The following is a 27,148-nucleotide window of genomic DNA, read 5'->3' as shown; positions in this document are numbered from 1 at the left end:
GGCACGGGTGGACGAGGTGCTAAGGGGCATGGTTTAGCGATTGATAGGAATGGTTGGACTCGATGATCCGGTGGGTCTCTTCCAACCTGGTTATTCTATGATTCTATGAATCTTCTTTCTCATCACCAACGCAGACCCTTTTTCCCGCACCAGGGCCGCCAGCTGCAGCCGGAACCAAAGCCGCGGGCCGGAACCAAAGCCGCGGGCGCGCGTTTTCCGCCGGGCCGTGTCCGCGGCGGCACTGACTGCGGGCGGCGGGGAGGCCCTCAGCCATGGCCGACACCGCCGCGCCGCCCCCGGCCGCCGCCCCAGCGCCGGCGCTCCCGGCGGCCCCCGGCAGCAACCCGCTGTCCCGAAAGCTCAACAAGATCCTGGAGACTCGTCTGGATAACGACAAGGTGGGGGGGGGGGAAGAGGGAAGGGGCCGGACGAGCCGTCGGGCGGCGCGAGCCCCGATAGGCTCCGGCGCTGGGCAGCGAGCCCGGTCATCGCCTCAGTTCCGCTGCGGAGCCGCAGCTGACGTTTACTGCGTTAATTCGGAATAAAATCCGGTTGTTTCTTTTTTTTTTTTTCCCCCGCTTCTCCGGCGACATGCCGCGCACCTGTTCATTCCCTTCAGGCCGTAGGGAGGTTTGTATTCCTCAGCTCCGGGGACATTTGTCAAGTTCTTTCTGATTTAAACGGTTTCTAGCTATGTCTAGGTCATGCTTTAACCAAATGTAATGTTAATCGGTAGCTGCTCTAAAATGACACAAGGTTGTGCATTATAACGTACGAGAAGAAGTAGGACTTAGCAATTATTATTGTTATTTACTGTAGAGAAGTTAGTATTCCTCAGCTCAGGGGTTATTTGTCAAGCTCTTCCTGATTTGAACGTTTTCTAGCTATGACTAGGTCATGCTTTAACCGAATGTGATGTCAATCTGTAGCTCCTCTAAAATAAAACAAGATTGTGCATTATAACATACAAGAAGAAGAAAGACTCAGCAATTATTTTAGTTGTTTCCCAGCTGATCTAGAGGGTGTTCAGGTATTTTTTCTCTAAAACCATATAGCAGGTTGTAGGTTTGGGTTTTTTTAACTAAGACCATGAACTTGGGGTGGTTACAGACTGTGTAACTTGCTTCTTTGTAACTGTAAGGAAAGTTAAGTACTTTCTTTTGATTTTCTAGGAAATGCTGGAGGCACTCAAGGCGCTGTCGACCTTTTTTGTTGAAAACAGTTTGCGCACCCGAAGAAACTTGCGTGGTGACATTGAACGGCGAAGTTTAGCCATAAATGAAGAATTTGTCCACATATTCAAGCAAGTTAAAGAGGTAGCTTTTTTACAGTGTAACTAGTAATCTTGTGAGAATATTGCTATGTAATATAAAGGTGAAAAGAAGCAGCAAAAGATCAAGAGAGATTTTGAGTTTGTGGGACAAATATACTTTTACAGTAAAATTGCTTCATCGTTTGTTTCATTTGATGAATATACTGTGTGGAGAGGGGTGATGTTTCAAACATAAAAATACCAAGTGATCATGGATCTTTACAGGTGCTTTCTCTCCATTGATTAACAGAGAGCTTAGAGCAACTGTATTCCTTGTAAATTGGGCATTGTAGTGGAATGAATCTGGGCCTAGGCATGGCATTTCTGATCTAAAACAGTTACTGTTATTTAAATTATTTTAGGAGCTTGAAAGTATAAATGAAGATGTGCAAGCGATGAGCAGCTGCTGTGAAGATATGTCCAGTCGTTTGAAGGTACTATATAAATAGATGTGCTTTGTATATTTTTTCCTTTTGAGGTATGACTACTGTCTTTTTAATTATTTTGAAGGATTAATAGCGACACTGAGATGTTTCCATAGTACGCGTATTATGTTGTTTTAGCATATTAATATATTTCTTTTAACTTATTTTGCAAATTTATGGAGGAAGTAATTTTAATTTCTTTCCAATCACAATTCAGAGTGCAGCAATACACTTACTTTGAGAATTGCAGTGTGATATCTGTTTGTATGTGAGTGGAGAGAAAATATTTAATTAGATTAGATGTGTAATATTAAAGAGTTAATTGCATTTGTGTATTTCCATTCAGAATATATGTGCCTTTCACATTGACTACATCTGTTGAGTTATGTGTTCATGTAAATACCTCAAGTACATTCATAAGAAAGTGTCTTGCAATCCAAAGACGGAGACAAATCATGTGCCATCTTCATTGTGTTGCTTGTCTTTCATAGTGTTGTCTCAAAATGCTGGTATGCAACAAAACCAACTCTTTTGTATTAATCCTGAATCCATAATGTTCTAGGGGACAAAAAATTGTGTTTTATAGTGCGTTACTATATCTCACTTGGGTTTAGTGTACGGATTCAATATTCTGTGCATTGTTGCATTTAAAAGGTTTGTGGATGCTGAACTATAGATGTTTTGCCAACCCAAATCTGTTCTGAATGTAGTACATAAGTTATAGTGTATGAATGAGAGTCCATCACTAAAAACTCCTATGAAAACAGTTGCTTTTTACCTCCCTCCCCCCTCCTCCCCTTAGATGTCCCCATATTGAGGTGAATAGATTTCATCGCCATTGTGTGCAATTCCCGTGAGAATACTTGTAGTTTGAGGACATGTTCCAAAAAGTGTGGAAGTACAGTGTACCTAACCCACTGCAACACTTAATTTTCAGTTTTGGAAGGCAGTGGGTAATAGACCTCAGAGGTCTCGCATCTCTTTGAACACTGTTAATATGGATGTATTCCCTAGTGCAGTTCAAGAACTGTTTGATTAAGCTCCTAAATGTGGAAATGAGTCCATGCAGATTTTGGCTTTTTTCTGTCTTTAAATCATGAAGTGTAACTATGATCTGTGATTTTTTTTTTTTTCCCCCAGAATAGAACTACCCTGCAGTGATGTCTCTTTCTGTTAAAGTCAGTACTAGGTAGTTTTGTTCTGTGCCCAACAGGAGGTTTCCTCTAGAGCCCTGTAGAACTCATAACTTGTCTCAGTTCAGTTCATGCTTTCTTTGTGTGTAGGAATATAAAGTTAATAAGCCCTTGAGCTAGCACTCGCTTGTCAAATCCCCTGGTATTTTATCTGTAATAGGACATAAAGACTCACCAGCCTGTGCTCAAGCTCAATATGAAGACAAAAATTAACTAAGTAGACCAAATAGAAAATACAAAGAGGAGCATCCATAGCATATAAGGCAGAAAAGTATGCTGAGAGGTGTGAATTAGAAGAGCAGAACAAATAAAATATGTGAAAGGGACTATATACTGATGAGACAAAAAGCTTTTGACATTTTTTTGTTTTGCAAGTTTATAATGCCACACAATTCAAATCACCAGATACCATCAGATCTGATTTCAGGATGGTGAGTTGATGCAGTAGCTGAAAGAGAGAAGGAGGCAAATGCGTGAATGAAATACAGCAGGGTTGAAAGATAATGAAAATTTTAATTGTTATACTGACATGGGAAAATATTTCTATTTTGGATTTGCAAGAAACATCAAATACCAGCTTTCTGATTTTTCTGGCATATCTGACTCTTTTGCCAGTTACCTTGTTTTGCTTACATATAAGCTCTTACTATTATTATTGTATGTATGTAATGTATCTGGCAGGCATTTGAAAACTTGTAAATAAAAACTTGCTTCCTGATATATCTAGCTAGATCCAGAAAAACTGCTTTTCCTTCCTTTCTTCTGTTCCGCTGTTAGCGTTCTTCTTGGCAATTAGAACTTATGTCCAGAAAATACTGAAAAGGAAGCAAATTTCTTCTGTACTTTTGGTTTATTAAAATCTGCAACTCTTGAGGTAGGGTGCAGTCTGGGATTAGTAGATTTCCATAGCGAGTAATTCAGGTCCAGTCTTCTGTTGTAAAAGTTTGGGGGTTTGGTTTTTTTTTTGTTGTTTTTTTTTTTGTTAGGGTAAAACGTTGAAAATTAATATTTAAAAAGCTTTAAAATACAGATACATTAAGAATGTAAATATTATATATTTAAGATTTAAAAAGCCTAGAGATATCCTAAATCGTTTTGGAACTGCTAAATGTTTAGTAAATTCTGATGGTTTTTTTTTTAATTAAATTTGCATGCTGATCCACAATAGTTTCCTTTAGAAAATTCGTAGAATCATAGAATGATTTGCATTGGAAGGGACCTTGAAGATCATCCATTTCCAACCACCCTGCCATTGGCAGGGATGCCTTCCACTAGATAAGGTTGCTCAAAGCCTCATCCAAGCTGGCCTTGAACACCTGCAGGGGTTGGACACCTACAGCTTCTCTGGACACCCTGCTCTATTGTCTCACCACCCTCATTGTAAGAATTTCCTCCTAATATCTAATCAAAATCTACCCTCTTTCAGCTTAAAAATGATACCCCTCATCTTATCCCTGCACTCCTTGAGGAGGACATAGAGGTGATTAATGGCAGCCAGCACGGCTTCACCAGGGGCAAATTCTATATGACCAAATTAGTGGCTTTCTGTGATGGGGTAACCACAGCACTGGACACGGGTAAACCGATGGATATGATGTATCTAAACTTCTGTAAGGCGTTTGACACGGTCCCCCACAACATCCTTCTCCCTAAATTGGAGAGAGACGGATTTGATGGATGGATGATGTAGTGGATAATAAACTGGTTGGATGGTCGAATTCAGAGGGTAGTGGTCAATGGCTCAAAGTCCAAATGGTGTCCCTCAGGGGTCCGAACTGGGACTGGAGCTGTTTAATATTTTCATCAATGATATAGACAAGGAGATTGAGTGCACCCACAGCAAGTTTGCAGATGACACCAGCTAAGTGGTGTAGTTGCAACATTGGAAGGACATGATGTCATCCAGAGGGACCTGGACAGGCTGTTGAAGTGGGCCTGTGAGAACCTCATGAGGTTCAACAAGGCCAAATGCAAGGTCCTGCACCTGGGTTGGGGCAGTCCCTGTTTTTAGTACATAATGGGGGTTGACATGATTGAGAGCTGCCCTGCAGAGAAGGACTTGGGGGTGCTGGTCAATGAGAAGCTTGACATGAGCCGGCAATATGTGCTAGCAGCCCAGAAAGCCAACTGTATCCTGGGCTGCATCAAAAGAAATATGGCCAGCTGGTTGAGGAAAGTGATTCTGCCCCTCTGTTCCTCTCTTGTGAGACCTTATCTAGTGTATTGTGTCCGGTTCTGGAGTCCTTAACACAAGAAGGACTTTCCATATGAGGACAGGCTGAGAGAGCTGGGCTTGTTCTGCCTGGAGAAGAGGAGGCTCAGAGGAGATCTTATAGCGACTTTCCAGTACCTGAAAGGAGTCTACAGGAAAGCTGGAGAGGGTCTTACTCAAAAAGGCTTGTGGTGATAGGACAAGGGGGAATGGGTATAAACCAGAGAGTGGGAGATTTAGGCTTGATGTAAGGAGCAATTTTTTCGCCGTGAGAGTGGTGAGACACTGGCACAGGTTGCCCAGGGAAGTTGTGGCTGCCTCATCCCTGGAGGTGTTCAAGGCCAGGTTGGATGGGCCTTGGGCAGCCTGATCTAGTGGGATGTGTCCCTGCCCATGGCAGGGGGGTTGCAACTAGATCTTTAAGAGATCTTTAAAGTCTCTTCCAACCAAACTATTCTCTGATTCTCTGAATGTTATTCCATACTGTATGCAGTTTGATTTCAAGAGACTTTTTTTGTTGTTGAAGCTTCTTTTTCTTCCTAAATAATCACTATGGTGTCCAGTGGGAAATCAGCATTTCTGGATGTCCTCTACCTTCTTGCTGGGTGATAAGTTTCAGAACCCTTAGTCATGCAGCTGCTGTCTGTTTCTGCATGGGTTCCCTTGCATTGTCATCACTGAAAATTTAGGGCTTTGATGAATTTTAAGTGCTTTGCACGTGGTCCTTACAGCCCTGTAAGCTGTTTGGACTGTAGGGCTAAACTTCCTAAGACCAGCACAGCTATATTCGTGTTGTCTAAGATGTCTGGATGGACCCTGGTACTGCGCAGCTTAGCACCCAAAGGAACTTGTTTCATTTTTCATTTTCTAACAGCAGTTTACAGTTAACAAACAAATCATATTCTCTTTTTTTCCAATTTATTTATAGTATTTATAATAATGTTTTTGTGTTAAATATAAATTAAAAATCAGTTGTGTATGAATGTAAATATATGTAAAGATGAAAATATATATGGTTAAGTATTGAAAATAGGGAGAGTTAATGAATACTTAGTTTAAGAAGGCCTTTTGTTTCAAAGAGTACATGTATTTACTAGTAGTCAGAAAGCTTTGTAAGTATTGCATACTTTAAATGTTGTATAATACATTTGATAAGTTTGTTTGTCACATACTTAACAATTCTAATTTTATTTTAGGCAGCAAAGGAACAAACCCAGGACTTGATAGTAAAAACTACAAAACTCCAGGCAGAGAAGTATGTATACCACTTTACTTATTTTTTGAAGACATGACAATACCATTGGAATTTTCTTTTATATCTGTTTCTGCTTCTCTTATTTTTGAGTAATAACTTTGGGGATTTTGTGTTTGTACATAGTGTTAAAAACTATATGTGTTTGTAGCACTAATGGAACAAAAATACTGAATTCTTAGTTTATTACTGGAGTATACAAAAAGGTAAAAACTGTGTTAGTGCTTGTTATCATAAAAATTGACCTTTTAGGGAAAGGAATCAGTTATAGCAATTGGATGGGCTTTACCAGATGTCAGTTCATAATGTAAGTTATATTGCTTTGTAACAGGTATGGACTTACTCAGTGTCACGTGAGTTTCACAGGCTTTTTCTTGCTGTTAATGCTTCGTAACTAGTGGAAGTCACTTTCTTGTCCAGGGACTGTAAGCAGGAGCAGAAAGTTGGCATATAACCTACTCTGTCACAGTTCACTTTAAATATTGCATACGTAAGTGTTGTTTAATGAGCCTAACACAAATCACTTTTTCCCTTGCTTCTCCAGCCTCTTGTGGGGAAAAAAAGATTTGTCATTTGTTCTTTTCAGTATTTTTATTCATGGGAAGGGGATAATAGCCTATGACAGATTCAAGTAATTTTTATTGCTTTTATGTCTAGGGCATCTGGTTTTACAGCTTTAGCATTTGTCAGTGTGGAGGAATGAATATTCTTGCTTTATGGCCTTTCTTCTGAAAATTATATATAGTCCACTGGAGATTAGAAATAATTATTTCTAGTGATAGGCTTGTAGTAGAAATGATCATTTTGGATAGCTCTGGGTACGCTTTCAACATCAGTAGGTTCACGTTCTGAACTTGAGTAGGAAGTGGATTACGTCCTGTGAGAGTCTGAATGTAAAGTTAAAGTGTAATCTGTATACATTTTAGAGGTTTAATGTAGAATAACTGCATAGAACACAGTACTGGTTGATGTAGAGTGAAAGATTTAGCAGTCACAGTTGAAGTAATTGAACAGAAATCAAGTCTTAGAAAATTTGTTAGTTTAAATATGAGTATGTGAAGTAGTAGGACAGATGAGTGATCATCATTTTGTAGTCTCAAGAAAAGGAAAGCTGCTTTGATTCTTTGTTCTGAAGCAGAATGGAAAATAACAAGACCAATTCCAAATTATGTTATGTCTAACTGGGCTTAAATTCCATTAAAGGAGATTAGGCAGTCTGTATGTCATTACTTCTACAATATACTCCTTACTTGTACAATAGTTTACTTTCTGCTGATTCTTTTAAGAGACAAAACATCCCACTAGTGTGAGGAGGAAGAAAAGTTTAGGAAGTAGCCTGTGCTTCTGAGGGTTTGTGTGACCTCAGAGCGTACAGGTAGGAAAAAATTCTGTTTTGGAAAGGCTGTTTAAGTGTACCAGGAAAAATGAACTAGCAGAAGCCAAACAATGCTTGTGATCTTAGTGTAATTGTTATGGATGGTTCATAGTGCCATTTATTAACAAAATTGACTTTTTCCTGGCTAAACCTGTGAAAAATGTCCACAAAAGCTACAATGGGGATGCTGTTTTGTTTTGTGTAGGACATTTGAGTCACCCATTCTTTTGATACATTAAATGACGTTGCAAATGTAAATATCTCTTCAGAAATTTTTCCTTACGTGGATTTGAACCTGTGTAGTGTTTGGTTTTGGTTTTGTTTTTTTTTTAATCAAGAATGTGTGATAGCAGTGAAGAACAGTTTCCCAAAGATGAAGAGTGGCCATGGGAACTTGTGTGAGCTTGAAACATTTTGAGTAAGAGTGCCTGTTCATGCATTCATCCTTCCATGTATTCTTTCTCTGCTGCAGTACTTGCAAAGGGGTGGCTCTCTCAGTGGTTCTGTTGTAGGTATTAGGTTTCTTATACTAAGTAGTTATACTAGCAGTCTTGGGTAACCTGATCTAGTGGGATGTCCCTGCTCATAGCAGGAGGGTTAGAACTAGATGATCTTTAAGGTCCCTTCCAACCTTAACTATTCTATGATTCTAGTGTTTGCATTGTATTATCACCTGTGTAATTAGGTCTAATTCAAGGTGATTTTGAATTTCCTAAGGTTCTTTACCTGAACTCCTTATTGGTCATCCTAGTCTCAGATTTGTGATTTGAAGCTATAGCAGTTCATCTGCAGTATCTGTAGGTAGTTCTGATGTGCTGTTTGGAACTTCTGTGTAGAATGTGTAATTTAAGATGCTTGATTAAATAGCTAGGGTCGAAAATAGATGTTCATCTCAGATTTAAGTTAAAAATTCTGCATTCTCGGGTTGTTACTTTGTAGCATTTTTCTTGCAAGTTAATTTGTGATCTTTAGACCTCATTTGTCATAAATGCCAAACAGGATGTTTTACTTAGATAACAATTACACTAATACTTCAGTCATACAATTGAATTTTTGTATTTGTGAATATAAGAGATTTGGTGTATTTCTTCGGTCATTTAGGTTGCTTGTTCTGAATTAATTTTCTCTATAAAGACTAGTTAAAAAACTGTACTGTACATTAGAAGCAGAACAGTTTACCTTCACATTGTTTGAATTGTGGAATCTGCTTAACATAGGAATTGGGGCTTCTTTTTTCTCTTCTGAAAATTGAGACTTATCATAACTTTATTTCATTCTACATGGTTCTATTAAGTAATCCAAACCATTCAAACCATCTCTCTATAACACGGGTAATTTGTTGTTGTTCAGTACTGTAGAATCTTAAATAGAATGTTAGTTTTAATATATTTCATAATAAATTTGTTAATAAAGAGTAACTGAGGTGGCTAATTTAGACAATGTGTGCGAATTGTTAAAAATCCACTTCTGTATCTTCACTGAATTTCTACACATTTACTTGAGCACACTAATACTACTTTCAGGTTGTGTTAGACTTTTAATATATAGTAATGAGGAGATTAGTTTGTTTTCAAACATCTGCTATGTTTTAAATGATGTGGGTTTGTTTATTGCCATTGCTAACAGGTTAACAGAAAAAGGATCTTGCTCCTTGGAGTGAGAATTTAATAAAAGCTTTCTCTGACTTGTCAGTTCTCTTGTTGTACCTGAGCTTAGTTCTTTAATATGTGTGAAGCCAAAAAAATACTTGCAGTACTAAACTACTTCACCTTGGATTGGGAACTAGTGTTCAGTAGCTCCCAACTGGAGTAACGACAGTTCGGTTCCAAAACACTGTATGCAAAATGCCAGAAGCCTGTCTTCATACTAGTTCTACTAGCCACTTAATGATAAGTTATTGTGCAAGATTGTTCTTGAGGTTAGCCACAAATATTAGTAGTAGATTTAAGAATTAAAGAAAGACAAGAAGGTAGTAGTTGCCATGTTAATTCTTACAGAATTAAATAAGAGTAGTTTGTGAGTGTATGTATGAGGTCAGGAAGATCACAGAAAATAACCTTTCTGAAATAGAAAACTGGTAAGAGTCGGAACAGTTTTCTGGAAATAAAAACCACCATACTCTGAAAACTGTATGAAAGAATGGAAATGGCTTAAACAGGTATTTTTGAGTCAGGTTAGAGTTTCAGAGCTTTCACCGAGGTTATGCACTTGACATCTTTATATGTTGTCTTTTTTTTCCTAGTTTCTATTAATAGTGTTCTTGAAGAGAAAAAAATGTATGTTTTGATGCCAGAATCCTTACATTGTTTCTGAAAAATCAGTTCCTGTAATACTAGATTTTTTCTTTTTGTAAAAGTAAAATTAAATCTGATTCCTAAACATATTTTGGAATGCAGCAGCATGTACTTCAATTTATTTTAATTGAATTATGTTCAGACTTGCTCTTTATTTAAATTCAGTAGGCACGGTTCTTTGAGTTCTTTGACTGTCCCCTCTGCGCTCAATACTAGGTCAAAAGTCTTAAGAAAGATGTTTCTTAGTGAACACCTGCTGCTTCAGCAGTGCTGTACTACAGACCTCTCATGATTATCTCTTGGTGGTACTTTCTAAATTTTCTTTTCCTTTTAAGGAATATCTTTTTCACCATAGTCTATTTGGAAATAATACCAGAAGTTCAGCAATATTTGTAGCAGGTTAGAGAGGTTTGCTTTTATCAGCATATGCTGAGAAAAGTGGTGATGTAGTGGTTTCAACTGATGAGATGTATTTCATGTCTTGACTTTTTGAAATTGTATTTACATTTATTCCTGTGAATATTCTTCATAAGAAAAAAACAGTGATTGCCTAAACTGAATAACAATTCAGCGTGGGGAAGGGAGAGGGCTTGAAATCCTGAGGCTGATTTTCTTTCCTGATTTGTGCCAAAGTAAAACATAGGTGGCAGGGTGTAACTGCAATCAAAACAGCTAAGGTTAATCTGAAGAATTAAAAAAAAAAAAGTCCCATTCTAGCCATGACCAGCAGAAAAAGCACAAAGCTGTATTTCTTGCCAGCTTTTCTACCTGGCAACCACGCACTCTGAGGCATGAAATACTCTTGATCAGTATGAAATAAGCCATGGTCTTACAGGTTGAGAAACGTTCATCAGAAGTACAAAATCAGTTACATAATACTGTTCCTGAATGATGTTTGTCTAATCTGCTCTTGGATGAAAAGCCCAGGAATAAAGAGTCCATGGTCTGCCTTGGAAATTTATTTTGCTGCTTTATTGTTTTCCTACTATCTGATTTAGTTGTTCTTTTCCTGCTCGTTAAGCTCGTTAGTTCTAATTTTATTCCAGGTAGATGTAGAGAACAGTGTGTTATTTTCATGCCTTTGGCAACGTTTTTTGAATTTAGTGGCAGATGTGAAACTAGACTAAGCAGTCCTCTTTCAAGTGTCTTTGTATCGGATTGTATAAAAGATCTGCTGAAGACGTCAGTCTCTTTGATACAATGGAATCAACTGGCTTGCCCCTACAAGATGAAAAAGAATCCATTTACCGGAAACACATGCCTTCTCAGTTTAATCTCTATTCACAAGTTAGAAACCGTGTCTTTTTATCTTAGCCATTGCTAAATACTGATTTATCTAGTGAGTATAGTGGTCTTCTATGATGGAGTGACTACAACAGTAGATAAGGAAACTACGGATGTTACCTATCTGGAATTCTGTAAGGCCTTTGACATGATCTTTTCTCTCTGAATTGGAGAGATGGATTTGGATGGACTGTTGGATAGATGAGGAATTGGTTGGATGTTTGCATCCAGAATGTAGTTGTGAGTAGTGTTCCTCAGAGGTCTGTACCGGGACCAGTATTGTTCAATATCTTCATTAACAACATCAACAGTGGGATCAATAGCACCATCAGCAAGTTTGCAGAGGATGCCAACCTGAGTGGTGCAGCTGACATTCCTGAGGGATGGGATGCGATCCAGAGGGACCTGGACAGGCTAGAGAGGTGGGCTTGTGTGAACCTCATGAGGTTCAACAAAGCCAAGTGCAAGGTGGGTCAGGGCAACTCCCAGTATCAGTACAGGTTGGGGAGTGAAAGAATTGAGAGCAGCCCTGCCAAGAAGGATGTGGGGGTGCTGGTAGATGAGAAGCTGGATGTGAGCCAGCAGTGTGCGCTCACAGCCTAGAAAGCCAACCATACCCTGTGCTGCATCAAATGAAGCATGACCATCAGGTCTCAGGAGGTGATTGCTTTGAGCAACCTGATCTAGTTGAAGATGACCCTACTCATATTGGGGGGATTGGACTAGATGACCTTTAAAGGTCCCTTCCAACCCAAACCATTGTATGATTCTGTGTGTCTCAATTGCTGTGAAGTTTTGTGTGTGAAAACTGCTTATCCTGACTATTCTGTAGATAGATAGCAGTGATGTTCACAGAAAGCCTAGTTGGTGTATAAGTAGGAAACTGTTGAATTTTATGAATTTATTTATAGTATATAAGCTTTTTTCCTTGTGTTTAGTAATCTGTTTGGTAAGGTTTGAATCATTTCAGTGCTGTTAGTATCTTCTGTTGCCAAACTTCTGATTTAGCCTTTTTGGTTTTTACCTCTTTATTTTTAGAGCAGAATGTATTATATTGTAGGGCTGCAGAATTGCAGGCTAGCTCTCTTTAGATAGAGATTACAGATGGAAGAAACCTAAATTCAAATTTGCTTCCTGCTGCCAGCTATCATTTGCATGATGAGTTTCATGAACTCATCAACTATTCAGCTTATATCTAGTTAATTATTCTTGCATTTTATACATGTTACTGTTCTTGGAACACTTACCTCAAAAGCTTATTCTTTCTGATAAAAGCCTTTTCCTGTTTTCCAGCTTAATTCTTGGGTATAATTTGCCTGTTTTTTCATCCGGTCTGTTATCTTAAGAGCTTTCATCATCTCTCATAAATTAGATTCTCCATTCCCATAATCATACTACTAGCTTTGGTTTAATGGGAGTCCATTGTTTTTGAGCACTGATGATCAGGATTGTGGTCTGTTTTCCAAATGAGGTCTTACTAAAGCCTTCTGTAATATTTTCTGGTTTCTTGAATCCTGGGAACATGAGAAATTTTACTATCATTTTATGTGCCTTCCTAGTTTTTAATTAGGAAAAAACATTGTAATTATAGTCCATGACGGAATTGGGCACAGTATACCTCTCACAGTATTTCAATTCTCCTTTAATAAAAGATGTGCTTAACAGAAAAAATGTAAAATAAAGCCATTTGTTCTCAGAATTTACAAATACATTTTTGAACCTGGTACTTAAGAACGTTTTTGTAACATTTGTGTGTAGGTGTTTTGTTACGTATTCTCGTATATTTGCCTTCCTCAAAAACAGCTGCTGCTGAAAAATGTTTATACATATCTGTTAAAGATGGTTGTTATTTCTTTATGAGTTAGAAATAATTCATGTTTTAAGGCTTTAAAAATGTGCTGGATCCTCAGTACCACAATTTGGAAGTAATTTCAGATTGTGCTGCTATGATTCCTCCTAAGCAAAGGAAACTAGCAGATTTTTGTACTGTACTTGATGGCAAGATAAAATTAAACTTTGGAAATGTGTTTTTCTCCTCCACCTCATTTTTTGAGCTGTCTAGGTGATAATCCAAACAAACAGTACGCATTTGTGTTTATTTCAAGGGAAAACTGCATGAAGTGCATAGTTTTCCCAGCCCTTTGAGTTCTCTTGCAAAAGAATTCTGTCTCCTTGGTAACGATTAAAACTGGGGAAATTCCTCTTTGTTGGAAGTCCCGTCCCCTGCCCAAGCTCAAAAGTCTGCCAGTGCTCGGCACTTCCCCCTTTGCATTGGTGCCATGTTCCCATGATCTGTTAGTTTTGTTCTCTTGTGCCAGGGAAAAAAAAAAAGCTTTGGGATAACAGCACAGTGTGGCCTTTCCTCTGCTTTATTGCACATGCTTAGAAGGCAATTTAAAAATCTTTGTTTACAGAAAGGCCAGTGGGTCTTAAAACATTTGAGTGTCTGAGCAGGTACTATTTGCTGTGGGCTATATATTAGATGACATTACTCTGGCTTTTGTTGATACCTGTGCTGTGTTTTGCATAGCACTTATTGCAGTGAAATCACTGTAGCAAACCTGAGCGGTATTAAAGCAGGGAAATGGATTAAAATAAGATTGATTAAATTCTAGGTAAATAGCTGCTAGCTTATATTTGAGGAAATACATTTATATAAAAAATGACATACCTATCCAAGTGTATTGATCTCATTAATATTGTATACTGCCAGCTAGAAATCAAGGGTATGCAGTACTTATGTTTTGTACCTGATCCATCATCTAGGAAATACGGTATTGTTCTTATGCAGATGGATAACCAAGGCAACTTCCATAGCCAGCATAAGCGGAGGTAACTAACCTGAATTTTGAAACTAAGTAGCTTGTTAAAATTCCTTTTAATTTATAAAGTGTCCCAAAGAAGTAGCTTTATCAAAATTCAAGTGCATGTGTTTTGTTTTAGGATGGATGTTTCTCACTATTTCTGAATCAATGTCTTGAGAAAGATAGATGAAACATTACTGCCACCATGAGGCTGTGATTTTGTGTTTACGTTGTGGAACTTTCAACTTGGCAGTATGCTAGAGTTTAATACATTGATGCTATTTTCTAAGAATTAATTATTGGAAGTGTGCAGGGTGGGTCAGGGAGCAGTTACAGCAGTGTTAGCTACAGACACAACCAGGGATGGGAATGGCTTTAAAGTGTGATGTTTGATTGAGCCTTATTCTTTGTAGCAGAAGAAAAGGAACAGGAGGACTGCAGGGTGAGGACTTGCAGGAGGTGTGACGTTCAGTAGTTGAGGTCTGCTGCAATTGTTTGTTTTTATAACCAACGGATTGAAGGAGGCACAGAATTCCAGCGCAGGCTGGAATTGGAATAAGCATGGATTGGAATAAGCATGCTGTTTCTACAGTCTGTGACTTCGACCATTGTTCTTTGAAAGTCTACAGTCTATTATTTCCAATAATCTGCAAAGCAAACTGAAAAAACTGTTAAGTCTGGTATATTGCACTTCCTAGAATCAGGCTCATTCCTGCCCCCAGTTTAATGAAAGTATACTGCTCAGAGCTCCTAAAAAAATGCATTAAAAAAATCTGAAGAACAGGAGATAATATTAAATGGAGATCTGTAAGAGCACTTAAAAGTTATCCACACAGGAAACAGGTTCAAAGAACAGAAAAGTTTCTCAGCATCCTGTCTGCCCCTCGTTTATGGGAAATCTTATTCCAGTTGAAACCCAAGAAGGTCTTGCTTTCTCCAGTCTCTTTCCTACCTTCCTTCTTTTCCCTAAAGGGAGGGATAATCCAGTGTAAGTCTTTACAGCTTTGTGGTTTTATATTAAATCGAGAATTCCATCATAAGAAGAGAGACTCAGAGCAACTATTAAATAAAGTTAATTCATTACATCCAATGATGGTGATGTTGATGGATTAGACTTTCTCAGCACGATGTTGTGGAACAGGAATGCACTGTTGAAAGCATCACCATTGGGTGAAGTGATAAGTGTCCTTGCCTGATTTTCAGTTTGAGTAGCTGTCTTATACCTCTACGTTTCTTAAGGGATTGAGAAGGGAGGGTCCTAATAATTTTCCTTTTTGTAATTATTTATTTGTTGTAACTGACCATTGAAATTACTTTTGTTTATGCCCCAGGAGAGTTTTGAAATGTCATTTTCATGCTCATTTCTCCAGTGATCTAAGTAGCCATTACCCCCTTGCTTCTGGCAGCCCGCTGTGCTGGCACACCCCTTAGTACAAGGAGGTGTGCCCTTAGTACAGATCTGTGGTAAACTGAATTAGAGAATAAATGTAACTTCCTTTGTTACACACTGACTTTTCCCCTTCCCACACCCTTCCCCCTCCACAAGCAGAAAAGACATGTTCTGATCCTTTTCAGCTAGTTTCAACCACTTAATCTCAAAACATGGCTTGAAAACAGCAGTTTAAGACAAAATAAAAGGAACAGTTTGTCTGTGGTTGGAAACAAAGTCCTTGACAGTCCTTCCAAGAAAAAAAATTAAATAACAACGTTGGCATCTTCCTGCCAGATTTGTTGCCTGGTTTGATTAATTACACGACAGTATAAACAATAGTTCTGGCACCGTGGAAAGAGCACTACAAATCAAACCAGGGATGAGCGGGGATGGCTGACACAGCCTAAGCAGCATAGATCAGGCATCATTGTAGTGATGGTGTTTGTTACTACAGGCCTCATGCGTCTTTCAGTTGTGTTGTGAGAAAGACATAGTTATCATAAGAAAATCTCTGATAAGCCTAGTATTGAATGAAAAATACTTTTTGTTAGTATCCTCCTGACTGTTAATTCTTGTCAGTCTGTTTTGTAGACAGTTTCCCTTCATGTTTTTTCCTTTATCTTGCTCTGAAATTACACCATGACTTCTCTCCTGATTTTATTTCCTAATCTTCCTGCTGAAAATTTACAGAATATGTTCAAAATGGTATTCTTACATTCTCCTTCTACAACGTTGAGGTCTACCATGCATTCTCCGTTAGAAGAGCCTATCAGTGGACTTGGAAAACTGTGCTAGCTCTGTTTAGGTTTGAAGATATGAAAGATATACATAAAGTTATTCAAACAGAAGATGGGACAAGTTCAATTCCTTCAGACTCATGACTTTGCATATCTCCCTTCTCTGCCCCAGCTTCTTCTGGAACTTCCCATGCTCTCCAATTTTTTTTCCTTGCTGTGCCCCTATCCCATGTGCTAGAAAAATTACTCTACCTCCATGCCAAACACCATGTTGCTTTTCAGTCTCTTTCCTCTTTTCTAAATACCTTCCCCATGTTTTCTTCTTGTACCTGTATTTTCTCATTTCCAAGGTACCTGTGCACTCTTGAGCCCCCCCTCTTTAGACATCTTTCCTGTTCTTCCTCACTTGCAGTGAGCTATCACTAGATTGCTTGGAAAGTGCTATAATTGTTATGTGTGCATCTGTTGTCATTGCCTGTTTAGTTGACCAAAATTATTCTCCATTACTCTTGTTCCTTCCCTGAGAAAGATTCAGCTTCATGGAGATACTGAATTTGCTGTTGTAGAGTTTACTTGGAGAAAATTAAATAGACAGATGGATTTTAAGCGTTGCAAAATGGTCAGTGTAAATGCAAATCAGCCACATCTGCATAGGACATTGGGGAAACCTGACTTATCAATTAAAGATATGCTATTAAAGTATGTAAGTTTTTGGTTTTCCCTTTTGCTTAGGTGTTTTCTGTGTGACTTAACAAGTACTGGATTGCTTTCCCTTTTGATTTTCATATATTTTGCTGTTAAAGCACTGTTGGATTTTATATTACCTTCTTTCTCGCTGTTCATTATTATTTCTCGCTAGAGCACTGACAATTGTGAAACATTTCATCTGATCTCAAAAATTGAGTTTGTAGAACTGCAGGTCATCTGTGCCTACAGAAGGGAATCCAATTTTCAATGCTTCTTACAGCTGGATGCAGTCCAGCTACTAGTTGTATTGCAGAGAAGTAGTGAATAAGTAAAAACTTACTTTTCATGCTTTGATCTTCTAAGGAAACTTAATTATTGAAGTCAGTATTAGAAGGGTACTTGCCTGTCTTAGCACCCTATAATAACAGTGTATTTAACTTCCAGAAATTACATTGGAAACTGAAATGGTCTTAAAGTGATTGAGCCTTGTTCTTATACAAATGCTTAATTAGTGTCTTCTCAATGTTTGGAAAAAGTAGGTTTTATTTCGTGGACTTCTGTGTGCTCAAGCCACAGTTTGAGCAATTTTTTCATTGCCAGAGGAACTCCAATCCCTTACTGTGGAATAAAACTATATTCGAGTCCTTCTGTGGCTGTAAGGTGTGTGACAAAACGTGCACAGAGAGATGCTGCCCACGAGATGGCGTTTGTGTGTTACATCCCTGCTGTGTTTATTTCAGGGAGGGTGATACAAGAGAATTAGCTCTTACATTTTGATTGCTCATGATATTAGTAGATTTATATTCCAACTGTATGTTGTTAAAAAGAAATGGATCTGCTCTACAGAAAATTAGATTATTCTTTTTCTCCATTTTCTCATTTTTAGTGCTCACCTTTTTGTGTCTCTGAAAATATAAGTTGAAACCCTATTCTTTCCTTAATGAATTTGGAAGGAAATAACTGCAGGCATAACAACTGTAGAAGCACAAAGTGTCTGGGTTAGGACATTTGTGATACAAACACCTTATTTTTTTAAAGGACCTCAGTAGTTTTCAAATATGTTAACTTACCTTTATATTGTCTTTACTCAGTTATCTGTGTATTCTTAATAGAAAATCATATTTGAAGATGTAACTCAAGTCCTTGATGACTGGAATGTGTTATTAGAATTTAATAATACTGATTTCTAATGCTAATTTCCAAAAGTATGAATATGCATAATAAATCAGAGATAAGCATAAAAAATAATGTTCTTTTAACTTTGTTTTATTACAGTCAGAGACTAGAAATGAAAGCACAAGTTGCAGATGCATTCATAGCAAAATTTCAACTGACACCAGATGAAATGAACCTCCTTCGAGGCACGAAAGATGAGCCAATTACAGAGGTAACTCTATGAACATTAAAAGCTTTGCCCCAAACTAAAATGTACAAGCAGCCTCACTGAATTGTACATGAGATCTTATTATCAGCTTGTAATTTATTTTTTTTATGGAGGAATGTACCTTTTAGCAAAATGGTGAATTTCTAATCAGTTTGAGATATGTAATGAAAGATTCAAGTAACAAAGAAGAAAATCAACATTAAATTCTAGTTTGTATAATGAGTTTAAGGGACAAATGAGTTATCATATGGTATTACGCTTCAAAAAGACCTTTATGAAGCCTGAATTTTCAGTGAAGATGTTCTAAGACTTCATCACACTCAAATAAAGCAAATGAAAAATTCTAATGCGTTGGTAATCCGTAGTACTACCCTTGTGCATGCGTGTGTGCATTTTGCATATGCATGTGTATTGCTATTCAGTGACTTGAAACAATGTTAGCTAAGATGTTTTCTCATTATTATTCAGTTGATGAAGATATTAGGTACTGATTCAGTTTTAGCCACCTTCCAGACATGTTTCAGAATATGTTTTTGGTGGCACATTGTTCTCCAATGAAAACAAAATGAAAAATGAGAAAATTGGGTACACTTAATAGGTTTTTATTACTGCAGTTGCATGGAAACCTTCACTTAAATGTAGACTACCTGCTAAGACATGCTATCTCATTTCCACAGGCATCCTGTCTGGAGTTGAAATGTTATTAATGGTGTGGAACAGATAACCCATAAACAGTGCTAATGAAAGCATAAATAGAATGTGTTAAATGATTGTGGACTTGAGTAATTGCTGTATGCCTTTATGCCAGCTACTACTGTGAAAGAACATTCAGGTTTCTAAAAAGCACAATTTGCAGGGAACAATGACAGCAGTGCTGGGCAATTTACTCAGTGCGTGATTCACAGCAGAAGGATTAGTCTTTTTGATACTTTGATATGCCTAAAAAATGCACAGAAGTAACTGAGATATCATAGTTGTGCTGCTGAAATGACAGACCAGTAAAATAATGGGTATTCTTCTCTCCTATGATGTAATCAAATCGCGTGCTTAAAACAATTTTAGTCAGGCTTCTATTTTGGTGATTTTTTTTTTCTTCCCCCTAAAGGAAGTGTGATTTGGGTTTTTATAAACATATGACCTTCAACACAATTAAAGCAAAGCAGTTGGTTTAAATAATTTGACTCTTTTGTTTATTTTTTTTAGTTTATTTTGTTTTGTTTATTTTGTTTATTTTGTTTGTTTATTTTGTTTATTTTTGTTTATTCTATATGACCTAAGCCAGAATGGAACTTGCTTTTTCTGAGGCAAACTGTGTTTCAGTCACAAAAGTTATAACAGTTATACCTGAATTCTCTAGTCTCCCCCATGATGTTTGAAAGATGACTTCATAGTAGGACATGCATTTCAAAACCTTAGTGGGTTTCCATTTTCTCTCCAAAACGGTAACAAAATAACCTGTTGGCCCTATGCCTGTGTCTTCTAGTTACTGGGTTTTTCTTTTTTTTTACTGGTGTGCTGTTATTTAGAGGGGAAGGATTGTCCTGGAAAACCTTGGTCTAGTCTCTTGCAAATGTTTGATTTTTATTAGAAATCGTTACCCCATTATATAAAACCAGCACTTGGAACACAGACCTGCAAAGAGCATAAATGAAGAATTGAAATGGAGAGTACAGAGTGCTAGAGATTTGAATGAGAATTTGCTGCTTTTGAACACTTTTTTTTTTTTTTCTTGATTGATTTAGGATTTTTTCAAGGCTTTGGGAAGAGTAAAGCAAATTCATGATGATGTCAAGATTCTCCTCCGGACAAATCAGCAGAGAGCGGGGTAAGTGCCACTTGAATGAGTGGAAGATAAAAGTTTATTCAATTAAAAGCAGAAGTTACAGCAAGGTTTCATAATTTACTTCATATGAGTTTACAGAGTATTTCACATAAAAAGATAGTAACATACTTATCAATTTTTGTAGTTTCAATAGTGAGAGGTTTTATTTGATTTGTACATGCCTTTGCTAGTGCTACCTAAAACAGGATTTGCAAATAAAATCTTTTTGTCTTGTAGCTTGGAAATTATGGAACAGATGGCTTTACTGCAAGAGACATCTTATGAACGACTTTACAGATGGACTCAAAGTAGGACTAAGAATGGTTTTATGTTTACGAATATTATTATGATGATTCCTTTAATTCCTTGATGTGGATTAAACTCAGCAAAACTGCTTTCCAAGATTCATTAGCAAGGTTTTTGGTTTCCTTCTTAGTGAAAGATCTGTTGTGAACCAAATAGTTAACTGGAGATCTCTCACTTTTGGGGCCAGTCATATCTGTTTGCCAAACTGTATTGTTTATTTGCATTTTCAGAGGGTATTCCATAGTGAAAAACGGTTGGGTAGTCAAAGCAAATTGTTAAGGGTATTGCAGTTCATTTTTTTGCAGGTCACAGGGGAGTTCTCGGTTTTGACAATTTGGTAGTAAGGTCTAATTTAGTGTGTAGAGTGGTTTATTACCTTTAAAAAAGAAAAAACCCACACTTTTTTATCAGGATGCTCTTTTGAATGATAGTAGATGATTAATTTTTTTTTTTTTTTTTGCATATGTACTCTGGATCCAGGCATCAGTATTCAATGCAACATCTTGATAGATTAAGATGTAGATGTTTTTGTAGGACTTTTCTCCCAAGACACTAGGAGGAAGATCTGTGTTAGCTTTTATGCAGTGGATGCTGAAGCCTCAAATAATGGTTGTAGTTTCAGCCTAATAAAAATTCATCATTTTTGTGCCAGTGTTTGATTTAGTATATATGATTTCCATGTTCTTGCATGTAATATGCAAGATTATATAGTTAATGTAAAGTAAAACCAAAACCGAACAGACTCACAACTAGCTTAAGTGCTTGCACACTTTTTTCATAATAGTTTAGCTGGTACATGGTGAATATTTATAAGGGAGCCTGACAGAATTCTGATGGTTGAATGATTTAATGTTTATACGTGGGCGCAAACAGATAGTAAGCTTCCTTTAATTTTTCTTATTGTTGAGATTTGTGATGGACATCCATTTTACAGCAAAGTACTGCTTTGGAGGGAGTTTAATTACATTAACACAGACTAGGCCAGGTAGTATATTCTGAAGACTTCAAAATTAAAACCTTTTGAGTTTTTAATTCATTTTCTCATTTGACAGCCTGTTATAAAATGTTTTTGAGTATAAAGAATGTACTTTCATCTGTGTTGGAATTTTACAGATGAATGCAGGAGTTTGACACAAGAGTCATGTGACATTTCTCCAGTTCTCGCGCAAGCCATGGAAGCCCTACAAGACAGACCTGTCCTTTATAAGTAAGTAAATGTTTGTGATTATCTCTAACAAAAATTGCTATTCCCAGCTTATGAAACTTGAAGACAGGCATGAATTACAGGGCCAAGGATGGTGCAATTTAGTCTTGCATCAGATTTAAAAAGAAAAATACTTTCTAAAAAAATCTTATTTCAACCTCTTTGAATTTCAGAAGTCTTTTTGTCATAATTATGCTACAGTGGATGCTACTGGCCTTTTTCCAACTTACTAGTTTCTGATTGAAGTAACATTTCAGACTGATTCTGTTTTAATCTAAATGAATTGAGAATTTTTGCTGCTCTCGTTGGAGGGCTTTTCTGAAGAAAATAGATGCTGTGCAAAGCATGTGATTGTTTTTGATGGATTACTGTACAACTCACAATGGAAGACATTCTTACTACCAGGAACACTTGAGTAAAAAAATCAGCCTTTATCTATTTTTTCACTTTATGAATCTAAATGAGACAATCTACTACATATGAGCCTCTAAAGCGCAGGGGTACTTTTGTATTTATTTTCATATATATATATATACACGCACAGGCACACACTACTTTTTAGTTCTTGTTCAGAATCTGCTGAAGGGACTTCTCAAACATAAATGAAGTAGTGGTTGATAGAGACAACTTAACCACATGGTGGCACTGTAAGAACTGTTTTTACTGGGGTGGTTATACCTGAAGAGGTACTTCTTACACTTCTTTGCTTTTTAGCATTTTGTTTTTATAATTTATTATCACGTTTTGCAACTGTGGCATGTTACTTTTAGCCACTGGTATGCAGGACAGCAGAATACTTTTCTGTCTGTCTTTCGAAGGCTGCACGCGTCTTGACATGCTCAGTCAGTTCAGTTAGTTGATTTAAGGACAAGTGATGTCACTCAACCTCCCAAGCACATGGTGTGTTGCCATACATCAGGCCATAGCTGGGAATGGGGAATTTCTTGCATTCACTCCTCCAGGCCCTTTTTCACAGCTGTGAAGAATCAGTCGCAACTGCATTCACAACATTTTATTGGGTTCTTTTTAGATACAGTTTATATTTTATGTAATAAATATTTTCTTAAATCATGTTACTTTTAAACAACATAAAATCATTGTTTTTCTTTCTTAACATTTATGGAAAAAAGCCCCAACACTTGTATAAACCTACAGCTGGTCAGTTTAAAATTAATATGCAAAGGAGATTCTGTTTTTCTTCTGAATCTCTCTCCCAAACACCAGTACTAGTATTACCAAAGGTAGAACTTGGTAGGTAGGATTTTACTTCTGCCAAAAAGGCACAAGTAAACATTACTGTGGAAGATACAACCATTTGTCTCTCATCATAGATTACCATGCTTAACTACTTGCTACAGCAGTATTGTCAGAATTGCAGTACTGATGCTTTACCTTTTAAATCTCAAGGTTTCATTTATTCCCTTTTATTCCCTTCCAAAAATTTTTGTATACTTTTAATACATAACAAACCGCTGCGTTTGAAATGTAAAACATGGTGTCATAGAAGAAAGTAGTTCTGTTAGTTTTACACATACAAGCACTACTTTGGGAGCTAAATGCTTTCCTCCAAATCACTGCCTTTGCGTCTGATAAAGATTGTGATTTGATTAGGTGAGAATAAGTAAGGTGAAGATGGGCAGGAATTTAGAAACAAATCTACAAATTCTTGTATTCTTATATTGACTCGTGTCTTGCTAACTTTAAGGTGACAGAAAGTTTGCACCATGAATGGACTTTCAGGAACTGCAGTCAGTAGGGATCTGAAATAAACATTTTAGTTTGGTTTTCACTTCCTCGTTCTAACAGATAACAGGAAACTGTTTTGTAGAAAATACACGGAGTTGTAGCTCAAAGCAGTATTCCTCTTCCATCCTTCACTCTGGTTTTCAAAGCTTGTTCTCTACCTCCTTTCTCACCTCCAGTGAGCATTACTGAAAGATTGAAGTTGTGTTGAATGTAAATGTTGCAGTGATCCCTAACATGAGTATATGTAATAACATAGTAGTACATACTGTGTTTCTAGTGTAAATAATAGTTATTACTGATTTTTTCAGGGTGGAGTATTTTGTCATATTTATACCCTGTTCTATTGAGTGCAAAAGGAAAATCAGTTTCCTTTTTCTTTTGAAAATAAAATTATCGTTATTAAATGGGGTTTTCTAAACTAATAAGATCACAAGATCTGTTTTGCTGCTGTACTTTTTAATGATCTATTATATAGCTGTTTATTGGAGGGGAGCACTTAACTGTTTTAGTTTCTACAAACACTTGAGGTTTGTCAGTGCAACACTGCTTGCAACTCTCCTGCTTTTAATTGCATAAATTTTGAAAATAGTAATTTATTAAAGGCTTTTTACATTAGCTTTTTTTTTTTTTTAAGTGCAGATATTTACTGTCTGAGTTAACAGGTACAGTGTATAAAGACAAAGATTTAAACAGATTTCATGATCCTTCAGTGTTTTTTCACCCCCTCTCTCAAATAGTAATGTAGATTGAAAAGAGCAAAACTGAAGGTCCTTTGGACTTTTCATAGCGTAATAGAAGTCTAATTAAACTTAGCTTGGAACATATTTGAAATAGTGTATTGTTTTCTTTTGTATCTTGTTCTCCGTGTCTGTTTAATTGTGAATGCAGTATTCATTTAACTCAAGTCAGTGAGTAACATGCTTTTTATTAGTAGTAGTAATTTTATATCTTCTCAGCTGCTGGGTGTCATTGATGTGTGACACCACGCTTACTCCTTGGCACTTCTTCAATTATATTGGAAAAGTAAACTGTCACGTGTTTTTTTGTCTTTCTCTCCTTTATGTGTTTTGTTCAAAATGCTTAAATTTGTTCTGGGTTTTGTTTGTTTGGTTTTTTTCCCTTCAAAAAATAGAGTTCTGTGCCTTGCAAAAATCCTCTTCCTTAGCAGGTATAACAGGGATGTTAGCAGTGTTCATTTCCCATTCTTCCCTTGTTATCATGCCTCAGCCACGAAAGTGGCCTGTGCCAAAAATGAGCCATGTGTATGTTCTTGGTATCTCCTCTACTATCAATAAGCCATTTGCGGTTATACTATCCATTCCATTACACCATCCATTATATATCTAAGATTGATTTGATTAAAACAAGTGAACAACTATCAAATTAAAGTTGCTTTTTTTGCTGCTAATTGTGGTAGCCTAGAAGAAGGAGAAAGCCTTGTGTTGCAGTGCAGTACATTGCTGCTTCTGTCAGTCAGCTGGACCACATGTGAACAGGAGTCCTAGACCCGTCAATACATGCTTATGTGAACAAAAATGGGAAAGCTGATTTTTTTCATTTATTTATTTATTTATTTGTGTGGGATAAGGGAATGGGAGAGTCAGGGAAAGTTATCTTTATTACCTGTTTAGAGTTGTCAAGAAAACCGCAAAGTTTTGAATGCTTCACAGTAGAAGCATTGTTGCAATGTTGCTGTAGCTATAAAAATGGTTATTCATATTAACTGTAAAGCTGAACTAATAAACTGTGATGAGGTAAACAGTTTGGTTTTACCCATTTTCATGTTTCAATAACAGGTACACTTTGGATGAGTTTGGAACTGCTAGGAGGAGTGCTGTAGTCCGTGGCTTTATAGATGCTCTCACCAGAGGAGGTCTGGGAGGTACTCCCCGCCCTATTGAAATGCACTCCCATGATCCCCTGAGGTACAGTACTAGCAAGAATGTATATGAAATAATCTTTCTTTTGTCTATAAGCAGTTTGAATCTCTGACACTATAGTCTGCGAATTTACATGGAAGTTTCTGTCTTTGTCTAGGTATGTAGGAGACATGCTGGCCTGGTTGCATCAAGCTACAGCTTCTGAAAAAGAACACCTAGAAGCTATGTTAAAGCTTGTAACTATTCAAGGTAGTACTAGATTTTTAAACGTAAATTGGGAAGTGATAGAAGTTGTCTGTGATGAGTCAGAAAGTGTGGTTAATTCCTTAGGCTGAGTTTCCGCTATGAGAGTGCGTTTAGATTTTCATGAAAACGATTTCAAAGTAGCTGGTGGTTGCATTTTGCCAGAAGAAAGCCCTTAATGAAGAGTATTTCATGCACTCTTTCCATTTTACTGTGCTTATAATAGATTTACGCTAAGTTTACAAAGGGACCTTTAAGACTGTAGAGGAGTTAAAAAATTCTCTAATGCATTTGAATACATACCTCTCTGAAAACATTGTCGTAGGGTTGCTTATTGATATGTTGAGAATTCCTGTTACGCCTTGCTCATTTGTCAGTAATAATTTAAAAAAAAAATTTCTTCTTTCTGTGCTACAAGTAAAATGGAATTTTTTTCTGTCCTGTAACATGTCATTACAGGTTTATGGAGGTCAGAGCAAGCTGCTGATGGATGTGTGAATCTTTTTAACATCAAAGCTCACCTTCATTAACAGAACCACACGTTCTCATGCTTATTCTTCAACCCCATTGCTCTCTTTTAAGTACATTGAAGCTTTACTTTTAAGTCATTTTTTCTGTAGAAGCTGTAGTATGATTTGTCTGCATAGCTTCGGCTAAAGACTTGTTTCATAAATTAAGCACATATACTCAGTTGTAATAGACTTGGAAAAACTTACGTTTGATCTGGATCTGGTGAGCTCTTCAGAATCCTATGTCTTAATTGAGTCTTGCTCTGGGATTTGATGTTAATATGCATTCTCATTTTCCTTACTGCTGGCAGTATTAGTTCTCTTTCCTAATTAATAGCATATGAACATAGAGGCTGTTGTAAACCAAACTGAAGGAGTGTTCTTGTTTTCTAACCACAGTTACAGCATACTATAGAGGTGAATTTAATATTATTTACTGACAGTATCTCAGTAGAGACAAGAAAGCAGGCCTCACGATGATTGTATGGTAGAGAAAAACACATGGCAATTCTTTGTAGTTGACTTACCAGATGTGCTTCTGCTGTGTTTGAGGAGTCCATCATGAAAAGTTGTCCGCATGGAGAATGTTACTGTATCTGGTTCTGCTGTTGATAGTGCTACTGCTGCTGCCCAGGCCTGCATTCTGTTTTGAAGTTGTCCCACCTCTTCTGCAGAGCTCTGTTAAACTGTTAAATCCCTTGGCCTTCTGGCAGGAAGTCAGACTGAGATGCCATGACCACAGAATTCGATATATTTAGGGCATTTCAGCCATAGATCAGAGGAAACTACTTGATGAAGATACGGAGAACATAAATATTTTGGGGAAAATACACCTGAAAAAACACTAGGCCAAAACTTTTTCCCCAAGAGTCTAGTATAAACAAGAAATTCAATATTTTTATCTGAAGGAAAAAATATGTTTTCTGAAGCTCTCCAAGAATGAATTTGCCATCGCTGTTGTGCGATGAAAGTTTTCAAGAAGTGTAAAAAGAGATTCTTAACTTCATCCTGGGAGCAACAAAGCCTGGGAACTACTGTCCGTTAACT

At 37.2% G+C, this 27,148-nt stretch overlaps 1 protein-coding gene across 1 annotated transcript in view; it reads left to right on the top strand.

Moving 5' to 3' along the window:
* Nucleotides 1-234: 234 nt before the first annotated feature.
* Nucleotides 235-27,148, top strand: part of COG6 (component of oligomeric golgi complex 6) — a 58,083-nt gene continuing 31,169 nt past the window's right edge. Inside the window, exons 1-10 of the mRNA XM_069881706.1 lie at nucleotides 235-398; nucleotides 1,173-1,316; nucleotides 1,675-1,746; nucleotides 6,339-6,397; nucleotides 18,283-18,394; nucleotides 20,134-20,216; nucleotides 20,451-20,521; nucleotides 21,633-21,726; nucleotides 25,266-25,394; nucleotides 25,507-25,598. Coding sequence (XP_069737807.1) covers nucleotides 273-398; nucleotides 1,173-1,316; nucleotides 1,675-1,746; nucleotides 6,339-6,397; nucleotides 18,283-18,394; nucleotides 20,134-20,216; nucleotides 20,451-20,521; nucleotides 21,633-21,726; nucleotides 25,266-25,394; nucleotides 25,507-25,598 — 982 coding nt within the window. The 5' untranslated portion in view covers nucleotides 235-272. The remainder of the gene's footprint in view (nucleotides 399-1,172; nucleotides 1,317-1,674; nucleotides 1,747-6,338; nucleotides 6,398-18,282; nucleotides 18,395-20,133; nucleotides 20,217-20,450; nucleotides 20,522-21,632; nucleotides 21,727-25,265; nucleotides 25,395-25,506; nucleotides 25,599-27,148) is intronic.

The sequence above is a fragment of the Phaenicophaeus curvirostris genome, chromosome 1, assembly GCF_032191515.1.
Source record: "Phaenicophaeus curvirostris isolate KB17595 chromosome 1, BPBGC_Pcur_1.0, whole genome shotgun sequence".
In the NCBI taxonomy this organism is placed as follows: domain Eukaryota; kingdom Metazoa; phylum Chordata; class Aves; order Cuculiformes; family Cuculidae; genus Phaenicophaeus; species Phaenicophaeus curvirostris.
The sequence above is the reverse complement of the archived record's forward strand: the minus strand, read 5'-3'. Positions and strand labels throughout refer to the sequence as shown.